Source organism: Amphiura filiformis, chromosome 10 (genome assembly GCF_039555335.1).
Source record: "Amphiura filiformis chromosome 10, Afil_fr2py, whole genome shotgun sequence".
Classification (NCBI taxonomy): Eukaryota; Metazoa; Echinodermata; class Ophiuroidea; order Amphilepidida; family Amphiuridae; genus Amphiura; species Amphiura filiformis.
In genome coordinates this window covers 63,061,038-63,085,113 of record NC_092637.1, presented here as the reverse complement: position 1 = coordinate 63,085,113, position 24,076 = coordinate 63,061,038, and the positions used below count along the sequence as shown (strand labels likewise).

The following is a 24,076-nucleotide window of genomic DNA, read 5'->3' as shown; positions in this document are numbered from 1 at the left end:
GGACCTGAAATTGAATAAAGTTGAAATGGAATACAATGAAATGAAAATGGAAATAAAATGACTTGTTTTATAAATTCTATAGATTTTCTACATATAAAACAGTCACTGTTGACGTTATCCCAACATCAACAGTGATGTTGATGCTTTCCGGAAATATTTCACTGCTGAAGTCTGAGAACTAAAGCAGAGGTAAAAGAAAATCTAAATTAAAATAAAGAAAAGATAATTTATACAGAAGGACAGACTAGTGGAATAGCAAATGAAAGAGGAAAGAAAGAAACGTTTGAGAAAGAAAATAAATCGGGCGAATTAGGCAAAGTTCAAAGAAATGAATAAAGAAAAAAAATAACAGAAAAACATGAAAGAACACTGAAATGCATTAGGTCTATAATAAATGAATTATGTATTATATCAAGAAAAACAGTATAGACAAAAGTAAAATAGGCAAATTAAGTAAATGAAAAAGGAAATAAAGGGACAAACTGAGATAAAGTAAATAAAAAAACCCCGCATTTCGCATTTTACTTTTTGAACCTGCTACAGGAAACAAACATGGTTTTTTTTTTGCCTTACATGGGGTAAAAAACAAACAATGTATATTTACGTGTATTTCAATGGGAGTTTATTTAGTGGTGTGCGCCCAGGAGACTAAATTATTTTGAGCTCGTCATATTCGGAGCTGTCTTTCCATTTTAATACTCGTTTTTGTGAACCAAAAGTAGTGGCAAATAGGCGTCGAAATGAACGTTTTTTAAATTTTATATGCAGTATTCATTCAAATTTAAGCAGAACATCAACTAGGGTAAGATATTACAACTTGTTTGCAATATTTTGAGGTTTTAAATTGACAGAATAAGCTTAAGCTTACAGGTAGTGGGACAGTGCAGCTTAGCTCGAGATACTCTAAAGTTGTTTTCTTTAAACTTCCGTGGTCGTGCCTGTGCGTATCGCGTACACGAGCATAAACACAAAAGCAATAAACAATCACGCTGATTGGCTGATCAATGCACTTGACAACAAGCCGGCTGACCCATTGGTCGCCTTCGGCGCGGCGCGTAGTAGGCGACCTTGTCACTTCTACGCGATCGCAATTCACCAGCGCGTGTCCGGACCACGGAAGTTTAAAGAAAACAACTTTAGCTAAAATTAGTCGGGATTATGCACTTTCAGTTTCTCAAGCGTTTGAACGGGAATTGGATTGCGTACTTTTTCGATGTCTAGTGAGCAAATTTCTTCAATATTTTGAGAAAATGATCAAATTTTCTATTCTATATTGTTTGGTAATAATGTCTTTTGCCAATAGTATGTTTAAAGTTGTAATTTTGTATTTTTGATCGCAAAGATCGGATATTTTCGCTTCGATTCAATTCTGAACCCTTCGCAAGGGTGCCGATTTCGCAGAACTTTGACGATAATTTTGCCTTTTTGGACACTAAAATGCATTCGATCCTTAATTTTGTTTCAACCGAGTCTTAAATCAGCAAGCACAATAAGGTTGGTACCACTTTTATATACAGTACATTGATAAAATTTTAAAGATTTTTTTTCAAGTTTCTAACCGGCGCAAATCGTTAAGTGTGTATTTCCCATTGACATCCAAAATGGGAAATGGCTCATTCTTGTATTATGGGGTCCAATGGTGTGACATACAGTCAAATTTTCAAAATTGAATATTAATGTCAAAAGTTAGCTTAAATTGAGTGGAATTATATACTCTTTCAAAATCTGCAAAATATTTTCAGCGATGATTGCCCAGAAATCTGTACGAAGCACATAACCATGGAGAAATCACTCTAAAATGTCGCGCATAACCGGACACCAAACATGTTTTAACCCCTGCTAAACAAAAATATAAATGCCAAAATGGCTAAAAAGTTGCAAGTTAAATGTGGTTTAGGAGCTTTTATAATGTAAAAATAAAATAACATTATAAGAAGTTGCTGTAACCTTCAAAACAGCATATTTGCATTTTGGTCAAAATACATGGTCAAAAATTGACCCAAAAGTTAATTATTGGGCCTGTTTTGTACAATTTCTGTCAGTTTAGATTAAAAGTTGCCATTTTTATGTGGGGCCAGCACAAGTGTGGCATAATAGATAAGTGGATGACTTTCTATAACATCAATTTTGTGCACATGAGAGAATTTAAGGTGCCCAGTGGTGTACAGATAACTGGACACCAAAATATTTGTGTCCAGTTATGACTGACAATAACAAGCTATCTGTAATTATGTCATACTTTGAAAAGTGTATTTGACCTGCAAATTTATCTAAACATATCACACTGTTGTTTTAAGTATTCATTGTTTATCAGATACCCAATTTTTAAAAAATTATGACATATTATTCATTTTCATGTGTCGGTCATAACTCGTGTCCAGTTTGTCGTACAATATCCAGCTTTAACTTTAATTCAACTTATTTTGCAATTTCCATTTGTCAGTCATATATTTAAACATGTCATAATATATCATTTGAAGTATTTGTTGTTTACAAATTACCCCATTTTCAAAAAATATAGCACATTTTGCATTTTTACATGTCGGTCATAACGTTGCGCATAACGCGGACACCAAAATATGTACTTTATGTAAGCGCTGTCTTTGTTAACAGATGTTTTGTCGCTAACATTTCTTTCATAATACAATTTTAGTATACATCCTATTCACTCAATAAGACCAAAAAAAATAAGCAATGGTCATATATAAATGAAACTAACAGGCAACCAGATATAGATGATCTTTTTTTTGTCACAAGTGGTGTCCATGATTTTCGAGACCTTACATGTAATAAAAATTAAAAATAGCTGTTAACAATTTCTTTTTGAAAGTTTTTAGTAATAACCCACTTGTTTTGTATAAAAAATTACAAATAGGCCAAATACCTGTTACAGTTTTCAAAATTCAGGGCAAATTATGTGTCGGTCATAACCGGACACCATTGGACCCCATAATACAAGAATGAGCCAAATACGAGTCTGATGGACATAGGAACGGCGTCCATGAGACTCAGCGAGTCTAGCTAAAATACAGGTTTACATTTTCTATCTTACATTATCTTGCTGTATTTCAGCTAGAGCTCCAAACGACAAGCTTCCGGGTTTTTTGGAGAACAATACTGTTACGTAAGATGAAGAAGAAACCCACCTCGGGTTTCATTGTACTTATTGCAATTTGCCTCCACACATTACGTAATCAACACAAAGCTTTTGTGAGGATTAGTGAGTGGATAAGAAATTGACAGTGGAGGATACGAAGGACACGCTGATTGTTAGTTGTCAATCATGAATTGCCGCAACGTATTAATATTTTACTGCATGGCATTCCGCAAACACCAAGACAAATTATGCCGTATTTTTCCAAAGATCATCTCATATGATGTAAGCTGAATGCGATCTGTACTTTTGTAACATTCCGATCACTTTTGATCACCTATTATCGGCGAATTTGCTTGAAAACACGTGAGTTCATGTTGTGTAAACATAATTAGCATAGACACAAATGAAATTACGATGCAATACAATGCAATTTGAATGCGCAGCAGATCTATAGAAATAACTTTGCCCGGTCTTATGCAGAATTAGACCCTGTCTGGTACAGCTTGATTTCGTATTTTGGCATTAGCCCACAACCAAATACATTATTTTTACAGGATGGCATTCCCATTACAAAATCGCTCAATGTCCTTCAAAATAGCTCAATGTCCTTTAATGTGTGTCATCGGCCCTCAGACACACATACATTACAGGCATTGAGTTCTGCAGGTTAGCTAGACTACATATACATGCTATAGTGATAGTCGAATTTTGATAAAAAATATATTATTATTTATTACGGTATTTAATCATGGATTCATGATGAACACTGATGAACGCATTCTGTTGAAGTTTGAACTGATGTTTATTTTACATGTTAAAATTAAAATAGTCCACTTGGGAAGCTAACAAACAGAGGGAGTAGGCCTATGGTGACTGAAAATATCAGATGTGAAAATCTATCAATTGCACACAAATTAATACAAATCAGTGTTTTATCATGCTTTTTAATGTTCAATTCTGTCGGTCTGTGTCATGTCACTTCCGGTTGATGATGTTCGAGTGAAAACAAGTCCCTATAATTCGATTTTTGTTGATGATTTCTGTCATTGGTGTTATGTAAATTTCGATCGCAAATAGTCAGTGGAATCAAACAACCGTTTCTAAGTCTTCAGATTGAAAGAAACTTACTTGATTTACCGCTTATATACTGACAAACTTAAAATTAAATTCCATGGTCGAAAGTGTCGTTTTTCCCGAAATTGAATGCCACTCCTGCAACATCGCTATGTAGCCTCCTTCACAGCCGGTTTCTGTCGTTCACAACAAACCGTGAGCCACATACAGTTTGGGCCCGAGACTAGAGATAGCCCGGATGTCCGACCGACAGAATAGCCAGAGTATGCAAAATGGGCAAGTGGACTACGGAGAAGTCTATGCAGTAGCATGATCTACATGTTTTGTTAACATTTGTTTTTACTGTAAAAGTGTAAGTAACTTATACTTCCATGATAAGGATGCTGGGTTGCCAAAAGATTTCAGCCTGAATCGCGGGTCAAATAATTGAAAAGTCGCCCAATTTTTCTCTTTACCATTGTTTCTATGGGGCATGAAACTATCGGAAGTCACGGGAGCCAATGTTGAAAAGTCTTAAAGTCACCCAATTTTTTTCTTTTCTATTGGTTTATGTCTATGACATGCTAGACTATGCCATAGTCGATTTTTGATAAATAAAAATGTTATTAATCATGATGAACGCATTCAGTTGAACTCGAAATTATACTGATATTTAGTAGGCCTACATCAAAATACTAGTATAAAATGGTTATGAAAAAGTTTAGGCTATATAATTATATTTGTGACAGTAAAAGTAAAGTATAGGCCCTCACGAGGCTTATATTATTGAATGCAACATATCATAATGGCATAATTATAATGACACTTCAATACTGAACAATTCTAATTTTAGAATCTGCCAGTTTATTATCCGAAAAACCGACTATGGACTTTCACTTTTAAGCAGAACTTTACCCCGGGACTCCCACACTGTCAATCATACTTGTTTATCAATAAAATCTAACCACAAGACTAAGCATGGTGGTACAATACGCGCTAGATGCATACGCTCATCCACCAGCACAAAAGCGCCAAGATTCCCTAGATAGTTGTGTACCATGTATAGTTATAATGGTACCAGTACGCGTCGGGAGGATTTAAACAATAACGAGATCTGGGCGACCAATCACAAGCCAGATTCATTTTTAAAGATGCATTACATCATCACCAATTTTAGTTAGGCCAGAAATTGGCCTAACTCTCAAGGCAAAGTCAGTAGTCCACTTGGGAAGCTAACAAACAGAGGGCGTGCGGTGACTGAAAAGATCAGTTGTGAAAATCTATCAATTGTGCACTCATTAATTAAATCAGAGTTTTAAGCTTAAATGTAATAGCCAGAGTAGTGCACAATTGGCAAGTGGACTACGGAGAAGTCTAATGACATGCCAACTTTGAAATCCAGTTGGACTGTATATGGTCAATTCCAGCGAAAGCGGGACAAATTCTCTCTATGTTAACTTTCCACTTTAAAATGTCATTAATAAAGGAAATCACGTTAATGGAGCATATCATGTCACGTCCAATGTGCTCTCTTTGAGCATAGGTAGGGATGACCAATGAACCATCAACTTGATTAGAACACTCACATAGACATGCAGGGAGCTCAACTGTGCACTGCTTGCACAGACATTTCTAAATTGATCCCATTCTTTTATTTTTCAATATTTTTCTGTAAAAATTGGGGAAGTTAATGGCAATTATATTTTGTAACTATCTTGCAAATTACAGCAACATAACTTATTTCATTTTCCTGTAAGTGCGAGTCAAAATTGGTCCATCGCCACAGTGCGCTTTAATTGCCAGTGGCTGAGTTCAGCACTGCTCAAGAATGGCACAAAATATTCATGTCAATAATTTCAGGTGAAAAACGTAGCCTACTGAGCTGTAATTTGGCAGAGTTGCCAGTATCTCTATCATACCCTCTGTAAAAAGGTTAAAAATTGAACAAACTTGTAGATCTCGAGTTACAAATTAAATCACCAGCTTCCCTTTGAATTTCCATACTTCTTTCGAATCATGCTAAGAAGACACCTTTCTGAACATCAATGTGAAGTTTCGTGCCCATTCGATGTATTTTTCACCTGATTTCAACCCTAAACGTTTTCTTATATTTAGGCCTATACCATATACAACTTGCTGCTGGCTATACCTTGTTTACAACTTTCAAAAGAAGTACCTGAATGTGCAACCATAACTGTTTCAAAATAGCCCGCGAAAGTCATGCAGGTAACTCCGAGGTCATGTATTGAATTGTTTTGAATGAGGAATACTACGGGAACCACCACCTTTTGTTAGAAGTCACACATGAGCATAATGAGTGAAGTGGATAACCTCTATTGTTGTGAATGAGTCAATGACCTTCAATGACACTTAAGATTTAATTTGCATATACCTACTAATTGGTCATATTAAACCCAATAACATTGACATTTTTGGTTGTGAAAAAAAAAGTTTACCTGGACTTTGATTTTGCAATTTTGATTTTGTGCCATATCGGCCATCTTGGATGATTTTTGGCAAAATGTTCTCTAATGCATGATTTCAATGCCTCGGTTTGAAAAAATAATTTATGCCATTGACTAGTAAAGTGCCATTTCATAAGAAACCCTTTGATACTTTCACAATATGCTTGTTTCATGTTTGCATATATGTTAAAATAAAGAAATAGATAAAGGTAAATATATGTTTATGACAATTTTACTCCCAATTGATATTTTTGGACCTTGTCATTTTATTTCGTTCCAATGCCCGGTCAGAATGGGAAACTTTGAAAATTCACAATTCGAAAAGTTTTTGACCGATTTTGACAATTTAACCACCAAAATACTTCTATTGATGAGTTCTATCCAGAAAACAATATTTTGTAGCAATAGGGGCAACATGAAATTTTGATGGTTATCCCTAATATAGGCCTTTACTAGCAAGTCATACCAGGGGACAAGTTATGATGGCTTAAAAATGAAATGGCGTTACCCACGAATTCAAAGATAAAGCACCATATATGTCATTGAATGTCCTTCAATCAAAATGAAATTATTACCGTTAGAAAGACGTTTGCATAATCTCTCATCATATGTAAAACGATTGAATTCCACCAAAGTTTGTGGACTCTAGAGGCCATTAAGTCAATTTGGCTAATAATTTTGTTACCCGCGTATCAAAAATAAAATGATCGTTCTGAAAAATGTTAAGTGAATATGCCATAAATGACTATATCATGAAACGAAGTTTCGTTCTATAATTCTGAGGTCCAAGTGATTATTTTATGCAAATACATTTTACCCATAAAATTCCATAAAATCAAATTTGACGTTACACACGTATCAACTGTTACCCACGAGTCCAGCAAATATAATTACCATAACTTAAATTAACATTTAATGACTTGAATTGGGACACTGAATTTAGTTTGACAAGCGCTTAAAATTGTAAATCGTAAAAATACGTTCACCGTTTAAAAAAAAAATCTACGGTGGTTTAAATTTTTGATACCCACGAATCCCGAATAGATACTAACCTTGAAAAACTGGGAGATTGTTAAATTTTAAGTTTAAATCAGCACATATTCAAGCCCTGGGTATGCTATAATTTTTACAGTACCGGTACTTACAGAATATGCACCTAAGAAACGCAAACCCCAAACGGTACTATAGTATTTATAGCTTTACCCACGAATTCGGAGTTACCCACGAATCCAAGGATTTACTCAGAAATTATATGTTTCTTATGCATCTTAACATTTTGAAAACATGCGAAATAGGTTCCAAAACAGTCCTGTTTAATAGCGTCCTCTTGAAGGTATACTGAAGCTGTATCATGAAGTTTTGATTGATTATCCTAAATTACCATTTTTTGGGTAAATGCAATTGGTTAGAGAAACGGAATCATTGAAACACAATGGAGGAATAACCGCATGATGGTTTCCAACCTTCTGTAATATTTTCTATTTTGCCGCTTACCAATACATACCTTCAAATATGTGTTACCCACTAACATTTTGGTTACCCACGAATCCCTACTTAAATTATAGTTAACAATGTATTGATAGTGTTTTAGTTCATAGGAACTGTCAAACACGAGTTAATAGAATATTGCTGCATGAAAATATGGAATGATTTTACTAAAATAATAATATAAAACTGTTTGCTCTGTGTATATATTTGAATTTGGCAACTTCATTATTCTCAAAAGTTTTATACCCAAAATGCCATAATGAGCAATTCTAAATATTCCATGTAGTTTGTATTTTGATTAAAATTCATTTTAGTGCCATTGCAGCCTGAATTATTGACATACGGAAAAGTAATTTTTATTTTTATTAAAAAAATTAATAGGAATTGCTATTTTTCAGACGTTGTTACCCACGAATCCATCCGAGATCCTCATCCTGCTACGAGATACAAAATCTAATTTTATATTTCTATGAAGCATTTATTCTAATCTTTCAAATAATACAGTAATGTTTTAAAATGACAGCCACTTTGGAAAGAGTTCGAAGAATTGACACAATCTTAACTGTACACCTGGTTCTTTCTTAAAATTTGTAATAACCAAACTATTTCTTTGTAGATATATGTAAAATTCTATTTTACGCTCAAAGTCTTCACCGATTTCTAGTGTATATGAGTCACACATAAAATATTGAAAGATATTAAAGAAAGTGAAATTTTATGGCGTACACCAGGTGAAAAAGGCTTGAATTGTGGGTAACATGCATATGCGCATTTAACACTTTATTTGGTCTAGCAAGAAAAGTTATTTTTCAATCCGATGGCACTTCCACCTGATGATTCACTAGATATGATCGTCTCATTTGATAAGTCTAGAATTGAAAAGGAAAACATTTTTAAAATGGCCCCCAGAGAGAATTTTGTCCCGCTTTGGCTGGAATTGACCATATATGTAACTTGTGTTTACCTTTGTTACAGCCTATTTTGATACTACGTTCAAGAATTTCGTTCTGGTGCACCAGAACGAAATTACAACACATTGTCTATGGAGCAGTGTAATACACATGATCATGCATAAGTCACGAACGCAAAATCGTAATCAACTGAAATTTTAGGAATAGGTTTTTTTCGTGGATATCTAATGAAAAATGACATAAATAGAGGATGCTAGGATCACAAAATACTCCTTTAAGCACTAGTCATATTTCTGCCCGAAGTCCCCAAATTTGAGTGAAAATTGGTGCAAAAAATAAGTCCTTCAAAATGGGGATACTTCTAGGGCTAAACAAAAACTTATTCGCAGCTCCAAAAGACCCCCTTTTCCCGATACACTGTCAGTTCCCAAAGACCCACCACCTCAAAATTCCGGGAGAACATACCCACCAAAATTATCTGATGTGCCCCCCCCTGGCCATTAACCTCAATGAAATTCACACATATACTCCTTGTATAAATTTCAACTGGAATAACTTTGAATTTTCTTTGTACAGAGTCACACATAGGCACCCACAATGCCAGATACCTGTTGTGTAGCTGGATGTCCAAACGTCGGTACTCATGGGGGTGTCGTCAGGTACTACATAGTGCCGCAAATCATCAACAACAAAGGAGATGAAATTAAACAGCTCTCAACTGTACAGCGTGAGAAATGGATTGCCAGTGTGAAGGCAAAGAAGCCCAATTGGGAGCCAAATAGATATTCTAGAATATGTTCGCTCCACTTTGTATCAGGTAAGTGTTGCCAGCGTGAAGGCAAAGAAGCCCAATTGGGAGCCTAATGGATATTCTAGAACATGTTCAGTACTACTTTCTGTCGCTTTTATCTTTTCAGTTTCTGTTTCTCGTATCTGTATCCGCTTTTGTAAGTCATTGTTATTCTGAAGTAGTAGCCTCCCAGGTATGACCAATCTTTTATTCTAGCCTTTTGTTAGTTACTAATACCGTATTCGTCCGAGTATAGTCCCACGTTCGAGTATAATCCCACCCCCCATTTTTCGAAAAATTTCAGAAATTGTAAAAAAAAAAGTTTTTGGACCTAGACCTAGATGTTAGATGCTAGATTGATCATTCATGGTTGACCTAAAAAAAAAAAAAGATTTTTGTATTTTAATATGAAAATTGATAATTTGTCTTCATGTCATACTCTATTAATGATTTCAAAATGCATTGAATGCATTTTGAAATCATTAATAGAGTATGACATGAAAACAAAGTATCAATTTTCATATTAAAAATACAAAATATCTTGAAATTTTTTTTTTATTTTTTAGGTCAACCATGAATGATCCTAGCATCTAGGTCTAGGTCCATGTACACTCCAAAACCGGAAAAAATAAACTTAAAAAAAATTTAAATTTTTTTTTTTTTTTTTTTTTTTTGAAATTCGAGTATAATCCCACCCCCCAATTGTGAAAAATTTTCACATAAAAAACGGGTGGGACTATACTCGGACCAATACGGTAATTTGAAGCAATTTACCACTGTCAAAGACGAGAGGGCGCGAGACCATTAAAAACACCGGTGTTTACATAATCTTGTCTCTCCCGCTTTTATTGGCATAAGCTGATTGGTACTTCAAAGTTAACAATGAAGTCAGATTACAGTAAACTTTAACCCTTAATCCCTTGTATTTTCGTACTGAACAATAGACTTACCCGTAAATACGGAAACTGAAAATATAAAACGACCCTTTGTATCAGTTTTAACCATTGCCAGTGTGAGGGTAAAGAAGCCCAATTTGGAGCCAAATAGTTATTCTAGAATTTGTTCCTTTAACTACTTTGTATCAGGTAAACGTTGCCAGTGTGAAGGTAAAGAAGCCCAATTGGGAGCCAAATAGTTATTCTAGAATTTGTCCCTTCTACTTTGGATCAGGTAAGCGTTGCCAGTGTGAAGGTAAAGAAGCCCAATTGGGAGCCAAATAGTTATTCTAGAATTTGTCCCTTCTACTTTGGATCAGGTAAGCGTTGCCAGTGTGAAGGTAAAGAAGCCCAATTTGGAGCCACATAGTTATTCTAGAATTTGTTCCTTTAACTACTTTGTATCAGGTAAGCGTTGGCAGTGTGAAGGTAAAGAAGCCCAATTGGAAGCCAAATAGTTATTCTAGAATTTGTCCCTTCTACTTTGGATCAGGTAAGCGTTGCCAGTGTGAAGGTAAAGAAGCCCAATTTGGAGCCACATAGTTATTCTAGAATGTGTTCCTTTAACTACTTTGTATCAGGTAAGCGTTGCCAGTGTGAAGGTAAAGAAGCCCAATTGGGAGCCAAATAGTTATTCTAGAATTTGTTCCTTTAACTACTTTGTATCAGGTAAGCGTTGCCAGTGTGAAGGTAAAGAAGCCCAATTGGGAGCCAAATAGTTATTCTAGAATTTGTCCCTTCTACTTTGGATCAGGTAAGCGTTGCCAGTGTGAAGGTAAAGAAGCCCAATTGGGAGCCAAATAGTTATTCTAGAATTTGTCCCTTCTACTTTGGATCAGGTAAGCGTTGCCAGTGTGAAGGTAAAGAAGCCCAATTTGGAGCCACATAGTTATTCTAGAATTTGTTCCTCTAACTACTTTGTATCAGGTAAACGTTGCCAGTGTGAAGGTAAAGAAGCCCAATTGGGAGCCAAATAAATATTCTAGAATATGTTTGTACCACTTTGTATCAGGTAAGCGTTGCACACCGTCAACATCCCTATATCTTCGTGTTAAAAATTGCCGTGATAGTACGATGAATCCTCGCGGTTTTCAACAACTACGCATGGTGATTTTATTCGAGATAGGCCGTGCAACTCAGGCTAAGCATACAATTTGAGATTTTGAGCGCCTGCCACACTGTTTCTATTCTATGTTTTACGATTTTCGCATGATCAATATATGGCTGGCCGTAACCGCCATAACGTGGAGCTGCTACGCCAGTAGCTTACTTTTCACTTCATGGAGCTAAATTGACCAATCATGTTAGATCTTTTCATTACGCCGGAGCCAGTGGATGCATTCTCGCTCCAGAGAGAGAAAACTCTTGCCAAAATTAATGTTTACTATGGGGATATTAAATGAATCGATTGTAAATAAACCACGACCAGTTGTACAGGATCAATACCATTGTTTGATTAGTGTATAGTCAATGTTACCTTGCATGCATGCATGTATCATGTGTGTGGCGTGTTTGTTTGTTTGTCTACTGTGTCAGGCCAGGATCACTGACACCCACGGTACTGATACTCTCATACTATCACGGTGATCATATTGTTGAATGTTGTTGACTTAAAATAATCATGATGCAGTCATGTCTACAGTATAACTCACCACGACCTTTGAAGGACATAAACCCTATTAAAAGCTATTAAACCAAGATAACACTCAATGAAAACGGCTCAACTATGTTACATCAGATCTTCTCTGGTTAAATACACACTGCACTTGTGTCTGTTTTACCTGTGCAATGAGCAATGAGCTGGTATTATAGTTTCAGTTGGGTGAACGATTATAAAGCTTAACGCAAAGGTAACAATACTGTGGGCTTTTGTTTACTTAAATGAGACAATAGTCTGCTTATTGTTAACCAGCGTTCTTGAAAATGAGAAGCTTAATGACTTAACACGGTTTAGAAATAATTTCTTCATATTTTTGGTACAAAAGTACCAATATTTCCAAACACCTAAATTAGCTAAAAATTTAGGACATGTTACAAAACTATATTTTCTAGAATTTCAGAGAATACTTTAAATATTGGCCGGTTATTTTTTACACAGTAGTGACGTCAACTAGGCAATGGCCTATACTTCTAACATACACTATTTGTAGAGGTGAGCGCACTGAGTATTGTGTATAGGAAAACGGACAGTAATTACAGTATGTGTGGCCTACTACTAGTATATAAAGTAAATCCGAACTGGTTTGCAGTTTGCTGAAGGTCGAATTCGCAGGGACACCGCATAAGTTATACAAATTAGCTCCCGGCGATACACTGCAGATCACAGAACTGCGTGCATAGTTTACCACCACTCTGCCTAGCTATATAGTTATGTACAATACTGTATGAGTTTCTTATGAGTGCATGTCCATTTTAATAATAAGTCAGTTCGTACTTTTCATAAACTACTTTTTGAATCATAACTTTCGTGACCGAGGATATCTTGCAACTACGTGACCAGACATGCCAACTTTGAAATCCAGATTTCCGTACTCAGAAGAACAAAAATCCGTATTTTGCACCCTAAAACCGTATTTTTTAAATATGTACCTTTTGCATACCTGCCAACCCCAGAAACTCCAAAAGTAGAACACATAATTGAGAGGGAGCACTTGTGCGACCGAGCACATAACGGCCCGGGTCCAGGGGCCCACTTTACTTTACAAATTTGCAATCAAATTTGGCAATACCAAAGAACCATTCCATCAAAGTAATAAATCAATGCAGAAAGATGCTTCCTTTACGAGTTATCACTCATTGAAAGTGCTACTTAGCTATACTTTACATGGAAAGCGGCCATCTTAAAGTCGTCATATTTCCTTAATTACATAACTGATCACGCTGAATTCCGGATATATGATGCACAGTTGAAAATTAATTTTTAAAAGATTTGGTGACCTCAGTCGACCTTTGACCTTGTATGTGACCTTTGACCTCACAAAATTGGATAAAGTATGTAGATCAAACAAATTGGGTTTTGTTACTTCTAATGTTGTTAGAAGCATGCTTTGTTAAAACTTTCAAGTTCAGAAAATCATTGATCATCATCATCTGAATAAACAAAGTGGGAAAGCATCTTGTAGGCCTATACATATTTCTTTAATGTGCATGCATGGTGCGAAAGTCGGAAGTAAAAGGAGGTCCGAAACTTTGTAGGTTTATTCTTTTGCACCAATAGAGCTAAATAGTTAACTAAATACCTTCTGAAGACATAGCATTAGGTGGTTAATAAAAAATATTAATGTGCATGAAAAATCTGCAAGTCAGAAGAAAATTATTTCGGAAACCATCTTGTAGGCCTATATTAAATAATAATTATTTCTTTAATGTGCATGCATGGTGCGAAAGTCGGAAGTAAAAGGAGGTTGGAATCTTTCTTTTATGCCTATTCTTTTGCACCAATAGAGCTAAACAGTTAACTAAATACCTTCAGAAGACATAGCATTAGGTGGTTAATAAAAACATTAATGTGCATGAAAAATCTGCAAGTGGGAAGAAAATTATTTCGGAAAGCATCTTGTAGGCCTATTAAATATTTCTTTAATGTGCATGCATGGTGCGAAAGTCGGAAGTAAAAGGAGGTCAGAAACCTTCTTTTATGCTTATTCTTTTGCACCAAAAGAGCTAAATAGTTAACTAAATACCTTCAGAAGACATAGCATTAGGTGGTTAATAAAAAACATTAATGTGCATGAAAAATCTGCAAGTGGGAAGAAAATTATTTCGGAAAGCATCTTGTAGGCCTATTAAATATTTCTTTAATGTGCATGCATGGTGCGAAAGTCGGAAGTAAAAGGAGGTCAGAAACCTTCTTTTATGCTTATTCTTTTGCACCAAAAGAGCTAAATAGTTAACTAAATACCTTCAGAAGACATAGCATTAGGTGGATAATAAAAACATTAATGTGCATGAAAAATCTGCAAGTCGGAAGAAAATTATTTCGGAAAGCATCTTGTAGGCCTATTAAATAATAATTTTTAATGTTCATGCATCACCGAAAGTCGAGAGAAAAACGATGTAGGCAACCACTTTAACAGACCAAGAAAGTGGTCAAATGATACCAGTAATTCAGTCGGTAGTCTAATCTTGCAGCTGTTTATCTTTTTAAGACACAACATTTTATTATTTTGGTCAAAATTCTGAACTCCGTATTTTTTTTTGGGTGACCGTACTACCCGTATTTATCACGCTTTTACCAGTACAAAATACGGTGAAACCGTACTAGTTGGCATGTCTGCGTGACGCTCGTCTGGCAAATTCTTAATGAATAAATTCGCTTCACGTAATGAGTAAGTCGTACTTAATTAGTCAGTTTTACCTCCGAGTAATGAAAAACTCTAACATGATCATGATTGGTCAATTTGGCTCCACGGAGCAAAAAGTCAGCTACGCGTAGCAGCTCCACGTTGTGGCGGTTGCGGCCTACCATATCAGTATCCCATATGATATTTCTATTGCAAGAAAATTTTATTTGTTGTCAGGTTTTATCTTAAATACACTAACTGGAAATTAAATACACTAATTAGTGAGGACCTGTATTTTGCTGTGGATATGTTTAACTGCAATTTGCGGGTAAAAAATTTGAAATCCTGAGTAAAAATTTTGATCATATTCAACTCTTTGAGAAAAAATTTATATAAAAGAATGCATGTAAAATCCAGCTGCAATACAATGTACATTATTGACACACTATCACTCTCTTTATCTACGGCAATAATAGAATATCGATTTCAATCGAATTGAATACGATGCTCAGTTTTGAGTTTGTAGTTGACTACTGTTTACCTAAGCGATCGATTGCTAGCCAATCAGATAGAACTCCTTTTCTTGCGCTCGTGAAATAAGAGTCGCCCGTCGCTCACCAACGGAGTATTAAATTTATATTTATCGAATAGGAAGTCGACACTGTGCGTTGCCAGCTTGAAGGTAAAGATACTGCACTTTGCATGGATCACTGACAGAGCCTAACCCACTGGACACTACAGGTCATTTAACAGCATTTCTGATTGGTTGATAAATGCTCATTTCAATTACCAATTATGACTAGGCTTTTAACTATTTATGGTCAAACTTGCATTGGGTACACCTCGTCAGTCCAAAACACTGTCTGTCCAAATTTTTTAGGGTTCGGGTTCCTAATTAACCCTATAGTGCAGTCCCCTTGGACACTACAGGTCATTTAACAGTATTTCTGATTGGTTGATAACTTAAAATGCTCATTTCAATTACCAATTATGACTAGGCTTTTAACTATTTATGGTCAAACTTGCATTGGTACACCTCGTCAGTCCAAAACACTGTCAGTCCGCACTAACCCTAACCCTAACCCTAAAAATTAGGACTGATGGTGGTTCGGACTGACAGTGTTTCGGACTGACAGGGAGACCTCCTTGCATTTGCAGATGATCTTATTAATACCCTCCTTGATTGGTTCATATTTGGACACAATCTTCATTTTGGCCAATTGGCATGTAGTTCTCATGGGGTTAATTCATGCACATTACATTGTTTATTTTTTACAGGTCGTAAGGCTAACCTGACGGATGTGAAGAATCCAGACTGGGTGCCATCATTGTTTATGGGAGCGTCAAGTGATGACAAACAACAAGACAGGTAGCTATGCATGTGGGTTTGTGGGTGGGAGTAGGGGTGACGTACAGTACACTATTTTGAAACATTCAAGAATCTTGTGATTCTTTAGGCCAAAAAAAAAAAAGGTTTGTCTCAAAGCTCACGAGTGGTTTGAAAACAAATGCGAAATGCTTTTTTTTTTTTAAATAAACATTAATTTTCACCAGGTTCGCCGTCGCAAATAATAAAGGAGACAAGGAGAAAAAGTGATCCCGCCTGGGAATCGGACCCAGGACCTCAGGTTTACGAGACCTATGCCTTAACCACTTGGCCACGGGAGCTTCATGATTAGGCTGGTTGAAATTCGAACCCATAAGCGGTCACTTAAACTTATCTCCTCCCATAAATAGCCCATAGTAGCTAGAGCCTTTTTTTTTTTTTTTTTTTTTTTTATTCCCGACTTTTTTTATGGTATTTTGAGAAAAAAGTCTGATTTTCGCTGATTTTTCTAAAAAAAAAAAAAAAATTTTTTTGAAATAAAAAACATTTCCGCGTTTCTTTTTTGTCAAATCGTGTGATTTTACAAATGCGCGAGCTTTGAGACAAACCTTTTTTTTTTGACCTTAGGCGTAACTTTTTTTTGAGCTGCAAGGCCTTAGAGCATGTTTTATATGATTTTGGTGCTTTGTAAATTATGATTGATGGATTGGGTCCCCCCAACTTAACACAAAAGTTGGCAACCATGAGAATTACCATATAGCGCAGAAACAGGATACTTTTTTTACCAGTAGCGAGGGCCGCAAAACTTCCAAAATAGGGGGTATAAAATTTGCACTGTCTGGGAATTTGACCGGGAAATCTGCAAAATAGGGAGTATTTAATTTACACTGTCCATGAAATTTGGATAAAAGGGGTACTTGGGAAAATACGGTAATTTTATGTCAATATTTAGTGTCATTGAAAAGGCCTTTGGGGTGTTTGAAATTCTAGCCATTGAAAACCACAAAAAAGGGGTTATTTTTGGCCAAATTTTGTCATCGATTTTGCATAACAAAGGGGGGGGGGGAAATTTGGTGAAAAGGGGCAAGGGGGTCTTTAAAAGATTTAGTAACACTCATAGTTACAAAGTTTTGTGTTGAGTTGGGGGCCAGGATTGGGTGGAGGGATGGGATGTCATAAGGCTAACGTAACAAAAGTGAAGAAGCCAAACTGGGTGCCATCATTGTTTATATGGTAGCAGAAAATGATAGCAAAATATCAAGACGGGTATATGCTTGTAGGATAGAAGTGCGTGTGTGTGAAGAGATGAGGCTGGTTATTGTGCAGATTGTGATCTGACAGATGAGAACCCAGACTGCATGTGATCATTGTTTATAGCAGCTAAAACCCATTGACTATTACTGATAAACCCGCATTGTAGTATACATGTTAACATCTACTCCGTCATGACAAGGGCTAATAAAATCTCTTATGTTCTCTCTATCCCATTCAGTGAGACAATCACACTGATTAAAGGTTTAGTAGCAAAGAAGATACAGGAAAACCAAGCTGTGGTGCCTATTAATGATAAACCCATTGCAGTATACATGTTAACATCTACTCAGTCATGACAAGGGCTAACGTCTCTTATGTTCTCTCTATCCCATTCAGTGAGACAATCACACTGATTAAAGGTTTAGTAGCAAAGAAGATACAGGAAAACCAAGCTGTGGTGCCTATTAATGATAAACCCATTGCAGTATACATGTTAACATCTACTCAGTCATGACAAGGGCTAACGTCTCTTATGTTCTCTCTATCCCATTCAGTGAGACAATCACACTGATTAAAGGTTTAGTAGCAAAGAAGATACAGGAAAACCAAGCTGTGGGTGCCTATTAATGATAAACCCATTGCAGTATACATGTTAACATCTACTCAGTCATGACAAGGGCTAATAACGTCTCTTATGTTCTCTCTATCCCATTCAGTGAGACAATCACACTGATTAAAGGTCTAGTAGCTAAGAAGATACAGGAAAACCAAGCTGTGGTGCCTATTAATGATAAACCCATTGTAGTATACATGTTAACATCTACTCCGTCATGACAAGGGCTAATAACATCTCTTATGTTCTCTCTATCCCATTCAGTGAGACAATCACACTGATTAAAGGTTTAGTAGCAAAGAAGATACGGGAAACCCAAGCTGTGGTGCCTATTAATGATAAACCCATTGCAGTATACATGTTAACATCTACTCAGTCATGACAAGGGCTAATAACGTCTCTTATGTTCTCTCTATCCCATTCAGTGAGACAATCACACTGATTAAAGGTCTAGTAGCTAAGAAGATACAGGAAAACCAAGCTGTGGTGCCTATTAATGATAAACCCATTGCAGTATACATGTTAACATATACTCAGTCATGACAAGGGCTAATAACGTCTCTTATGTTCTCTCTATATCCCATTCAGTGAGACAATCACACTGATTAAAGGTTTAGTAGCAAAGAAGATACAGGAAAACCAAGCTGTGGTGCCTATTAATGATAAACCCATTGCAGTATACATGTTATCATCTACTCAGTCATGACAAGGGCTAATAACGTCTCTTATGTTCTCTCTGTCCCATTCAGTGAGACAATCACACTGATTAAAGGTTTAGTAGCAAAGAAGATACAGGAAAACCAAGCTGTGGTGCCTATTAATGATAAACCCATTGCAGTATACATGTTAACATCTACTCAGCCATGACAAGGGCTAATAACGTCTCTTATGTTCTCTCTGTCCCATTCAGTGAGACAATCACACTGATTAAAGGTTTAGTAGCTAAGAAGATACGGGAAACCCAAGCTGTGGTGCCTGTTAATGATAAACCCATTGCAGTATACATGTTAACATCTACCCATGACCGGTGGAAAGATGTCAAAAAAGAGCTCTCTTTGCAGGTATGTTTAACCCCCTGGACACTGGTCATCTAACATTTCTGATTGGTTGATAACTTGCAATGCTCACTTCAATAACCAATTATGACAAGGCTTTAAACTATTTGTGGTCTAACATGCATTTGCAGATGATCTTATTAATAACCTCCTTGATTGGTTCAACATTGGACACAATTTTCATTGAATCATCTTTATATTAACCAAAAGAAAAAAAAAATCAACATTGCGTGTGGTTTGTGCATGCTTTACGCAACTGGTTTGCACTTGTATTTATGATCCTATCATTGGTAAATCTGTATGACTCCTAGTTAAATTGAGTAAAGAAATTTGGTTAAATGTAAACGCGGGCAGGAGGGTGAGAGTTCATAGTGACAATGTCGGGAACCATGTCACGCTATTGTTCGACCTAGGCTACATCATTTTTAACGCATGCGTGTTCGTCAATACAGCTTTAGTCTACTCCACCTTAGCAACACGGTGCGTGGAGTGACTGGAATCACACTGACGGCGGAGGAGAATACTAGCTGGTCAGACAGTTTAATTCTATCAAGCATATAATGCCTGAACAAGCACCGTCATTTGATCGATTTACTACAGAATATATTGTATACTCAAAATATAATTTAAAAATTTTAAAACCTGTTTACTTATATATTTGTGTACTTAAGTATAACGACACATGAATAACAATCATGTAGGATACAAAATGGCCGCTAATGGCTGCCTATTGTCTAGACCTAGGCTACATCTTCCGGTTTCGTTACGTCATTTCATTTGCCTATCCCGACTATTGATCCCTGACGCAGGACTAAATTGCATGCAGGGCTGTCAACTTTTTGGAATTGCTTGGTGTGAGACACTGTCACACCGGGATGGAATTATTGTTTGCCGACTACAATGTTCACTTTGACCCATGATTATTTGAGCCACAGCACCGAGAATCTAAAAAGGGCGGGGGGGGTAGAGGGACACAACTAATTATATTTACAACATGTGAGATTTTACTAATTTTGTAGCTCTTGCGTGAGATTTACTACCTTGGCCTTAGATTATGCTCTACCTTGGCATGCATGAGACTGAGGAAGTGCCTGAATGTGTGAGAGTTGACAGCCCTGTTGCATGGAAGAAAGAAAGAAAAGGAGAAAAACAGATATAACAAAGAAAGAAAATGGAGATAGTTACGACAAAGGATATAAACAAGTGTTCTCTGATCATGTCAGACATATTTACAACCCCCTTTCCAAAGAAATTAACAGCCCGTTAGATAGCTGCTTCCAAGATTCTTTCAGCCAAACCTAATTTTTCCAAATCAAGATGTTAAGATTTTATGTTTTCAGGGTGAAAATCTAAAGAAGAGCTTTAGAGGAGCAGTATGGGCATTAAAGTTTTCAGACCTATAGCGAGTCATAACCAAGAAGAGCAAAAAATCACTCTTCTATATACCATTCAAGGGAAGCTGTTTAAAAAGTCTTAGCTAGGATTTGACAGGTGCCCGTCATTTTCATCAGTTTTGTAACACATCTTTGCATTGTGCATTTTACTGTTTTGTCCACATGCAGAGTGATGATGCAGTAGCAACATATTTGCTGGATCTGTTTGAAGCTGGTCTTCATCCAGTTCAGTCTAGTGGCCATCAAGTGCAAGCTGGTGTTCATACAGTTAAGAAGACAACTGCATTTACATCTCAAGCCATGACCCCTCAGGCATCAACTAATAGCAGAGACGGTGAGAAAACTAGGCTACCAGAAGGCGTAAAAACTCAGCTACCAGAAGGCAGGAAAACTCCCACAGAAGGAGGGAAGACTAGGTTACCGAAAGGCATGAAACCCCATCTGCCAGCCGACACCCAACAAGCAAGCACTTCAAAGGTAGCTGATCAAGTAAGTGCTTCAGAAGTAGCTGATCAGGAAGCAAGTGTTTCACAGTTAAAATGTGAGAACCATCACTGACAGATTCTTATTGCTGCTGCCCCAAGGTCAAAAAACTGTTAATTCTCGGAATTTCAAGAGGATCCAATGTTGCATATTGAACAAGCAATCTTGCCATTAAATCCTAAAAACTGATGGGTACCAACCATTTTGATACAGCCTGTACACCCAACTGCAGTGTTTGCCACTTTGCTATTATTTTTCCGACACTGAGTGTACTCCCGATTCAAGAAAAATACAGCGCTAATAATTTGGGATTACCCTGTTACATGAAACACCCCAATCGTAATATAAATACTATTTTTTTCCTTAACTGCATACAGGTTGATGTAGCATCTAAGAAAAATGAAGATGAGGATACTAATACCACCGCATCACCCACGTCAGTTTCCATGGCAACCAGTAATGCTAATGATGTCATAGACATTTCGTTTACACAGTGCATTGGGGTCAAGAAGGAGAACGATACCATCCAGGAGTCTGTAAACAAGTTAACAAAGTCAGAAATTGTAAGTTCGGGACCACAAGTAGAGCCTATTTCGCCAAACAAAACTCCCACTGACACTAATGACGATGACAAAGTCCGAGTAGAGTGGCACCCTCCTAATTTACCTGCGACAGCAGGGTCGAGCAATGCGGCCGGGCCTCTGTTTGTAATTAGCAAGTCGTTTCTTGCAAAACTCAATAAAAAAAGTGTTGCTGTCAGTAATAACATAATGAAACCAGTGCATTATATGTGTAACTGCAATAAGAGGTTCCCGAGCCCGGAGTTGTTAGAGGAACACAAATTAGAAGTACATGGAACCGTGGATAAATATAAATGCCGGCATTGTTGTCTCACGTATAAGACTAGGAGCGGACTCACAAGACACAATGTACGCGATCATCCAGGCCCGGGAAACAAACCTTATCCATGCGCCACATGCGATAAATCCTTCACGGATAAACAGTCTCTGATACGTCACCAGAGAATTCACTCCGAACACTCAAATTTACAGTGCGAATTCTGCCAGCGAAAATTTAAGGATCGTTACAAGTGGCGTAAACACAAGGCGGAAGTGCATGTTAGGAAGGAAGACGACATGAGCAAAGTGACAGGATTTGAATGCAGTCAATGCGGATTTGTTTATAAAACTCAAAATGCACTGTCGAATCACGAATCGTCCAATTGCGAAGGGTGGGCGAAATTGAGGAATACAATGTCGTGCATGCAGTGTAAAATGAGTTTTGAAGATTTTAAACTTCTGAAGGAGCATTTGAAAGATGTACATAAAGAAGAACTCAACTTGGGGGATACAGACGCAAAAGATGTGATGTCCATCTGTGGGTGCGGGAAAGTTCTTCACGGTAAAAACGCTGCTGTTATACACATTTGTCCTCAACGTCAAATGTGTCCGCATTGTGATAAAACTTTCAAGCATGCTATCAGCTTGCAGCAACATATTGCGTGTAAACATTCTGAGAACAAGCCCGAGTACAAATGCAAGCACTGCGACCGGGTATACAACCGCCTCCATAACTTGCGATCTCACGAAAGAACTCACACGACAGGAAGAAAAAGTTACCAGTGTAAACAGTGTCCTAAAGCGTACATCGAGTAAACAGTCACTTATGCATCATGAACAGTATGTGCATAAAGGAGTTCTGTCTTTGTGCAGTATTTGTGGAAAAGGTTTCACAACGCCTACGATTTTAAATCATCATATGAAGATACATAGTAAGAACATGAAACACCGTTGCTCGTTTTGTAACAAGGGTTTCTACGATGCGTACACAATGAGGTGTCATATGAATTCGCACACAGGGACCAAATCACTGAAATGTAAGTTCTGTGATAAGATGTTTGCGTACTCAAGTTCGCGGTCGCTTCATCAACGAACACAACATACAGCTGAACATTATGCTGATCGTAAGAAATTGTGTGCGACAACAGCAGCACCTGAGGAGGAATCAGAGAGCATGGTGGATACGGCAGTACCAGAAGAGGAATCGGATAGTATGGCGGATTTACAGGATCCGTCTCAGGATTCGTCTTTGGTTTGGGATATTCTGTCCAAGGATTTGGAGGAAAGCAGTAGTGCCTCAGCTAGAAATTGAGGTTTTACTATAGAATTTTTTACCCAAAGAATACCAACTCATAATTCCCCTGTGTGTATTGCTATATGGTAATTTTTGTATTGATATTGGGTTATCCCAGTTGAAATCCATACACCCTATGGAAGACATGACCTTAATCTCCCACACAGGGGGTGTAGATTTCAAATGGAGTCACCCATTCAGGTAACCCCATTTAAAATTCACACTCCCTGTGTAGAAGATATAAGTTGTATCTTTCATAGGGGCAATATAGATTCAACTGGAATAACCCATTATATGTGAAATATGTTAAATAGTGCAATAGAGGATAAGTCAAGTTAGTCAACATGTGTTATTTAATGTACCATATGTGACATGATCTGGTCCATGGGGGCCAAAGGCAGCAAATTTGAAATTGAGATAAAGGCAAAAATATGGAGTAAAAAACAATAAAAAAACAATAAGAAACTAGATCTGGTTGCGGTCGCCTGCGACCGCGAGCATGCACAACCGCCAGGTATTTTAGAAGGTATTTTGTTTAACACGGAAGTGACCCTCATAACCTTTGACCCTAAATAAAAATCAATAATGTAAACGAGATCTGATTATGTTAGCCTGCATCATGAGGATGCACAGCCAGCAGTGACAAATGAGTTATGACTCGAATCTGTGAGAACCGGAAGTGATCCCTTAATTACCTTTGACCCATAAAAATATTACATAGTGCTTAGGATGTCATAAGGAATATTCCTGGTGAATTTTCAGCTTTATCGGAACTTATACATGGATTATGATTTT

At 36.9% G+C, this 24,076-nt stretch overlaps 1 protein-coding gene across 1 annotated transcript; it reads left to right on the top strand.

Annotated features, from left to right (window-relative positions):
- The first annotated feature begins 709 nt into the window (after positions 1-709).
- On the top strand, positions 710-23,727 carry LOC140163144 (uncharacterized). Its single transcript, XM_072186523.1, has 6 exons — positions 710-802; positions 9,591-9,831; positions 16,301-16,391; positions 19,127-19,277; positions 20,834-21,154; positions 21,526-23,727. The coding sequence occupies exons 2-6, from the start codon at positions 9,612-9,614 to the stop codon at positions 22,801-22,803; spliced, it is 2,061 nt and encodes a 686-aa protein (XP_072042624.1). The 5' UTR covers positions 710-802; positions 9,591-9,611; the 3' UTR covers positions 22,804-23,727.
- The last annotated feature ends 349 nt before the right edge of the window (positions 23,728-24,076 follow it).

Coding starts and splice junctions, on each gene's coding strand:
- LOC140163144 (XM_072186523.1), top strand. CDS start 9,612: ATGCCAGATACCTGTTGTGTAGCTGGATGTCCAAACGTCGGTACTCAT. Junction 16,392..19,126: donor GATGACAAACAACAAGACAG/GTAGCTATGCAT, acceptor TGTCCCATTCAG/TGAGACAATCACACTGATTA. Junction 19,278..20,833: donor AAAAAGAGCTCTCTTTGCAG/GTATGTTTAACC, acceptor GTCCACATGCAG/AGTGATGATGCAGTAGCAAC.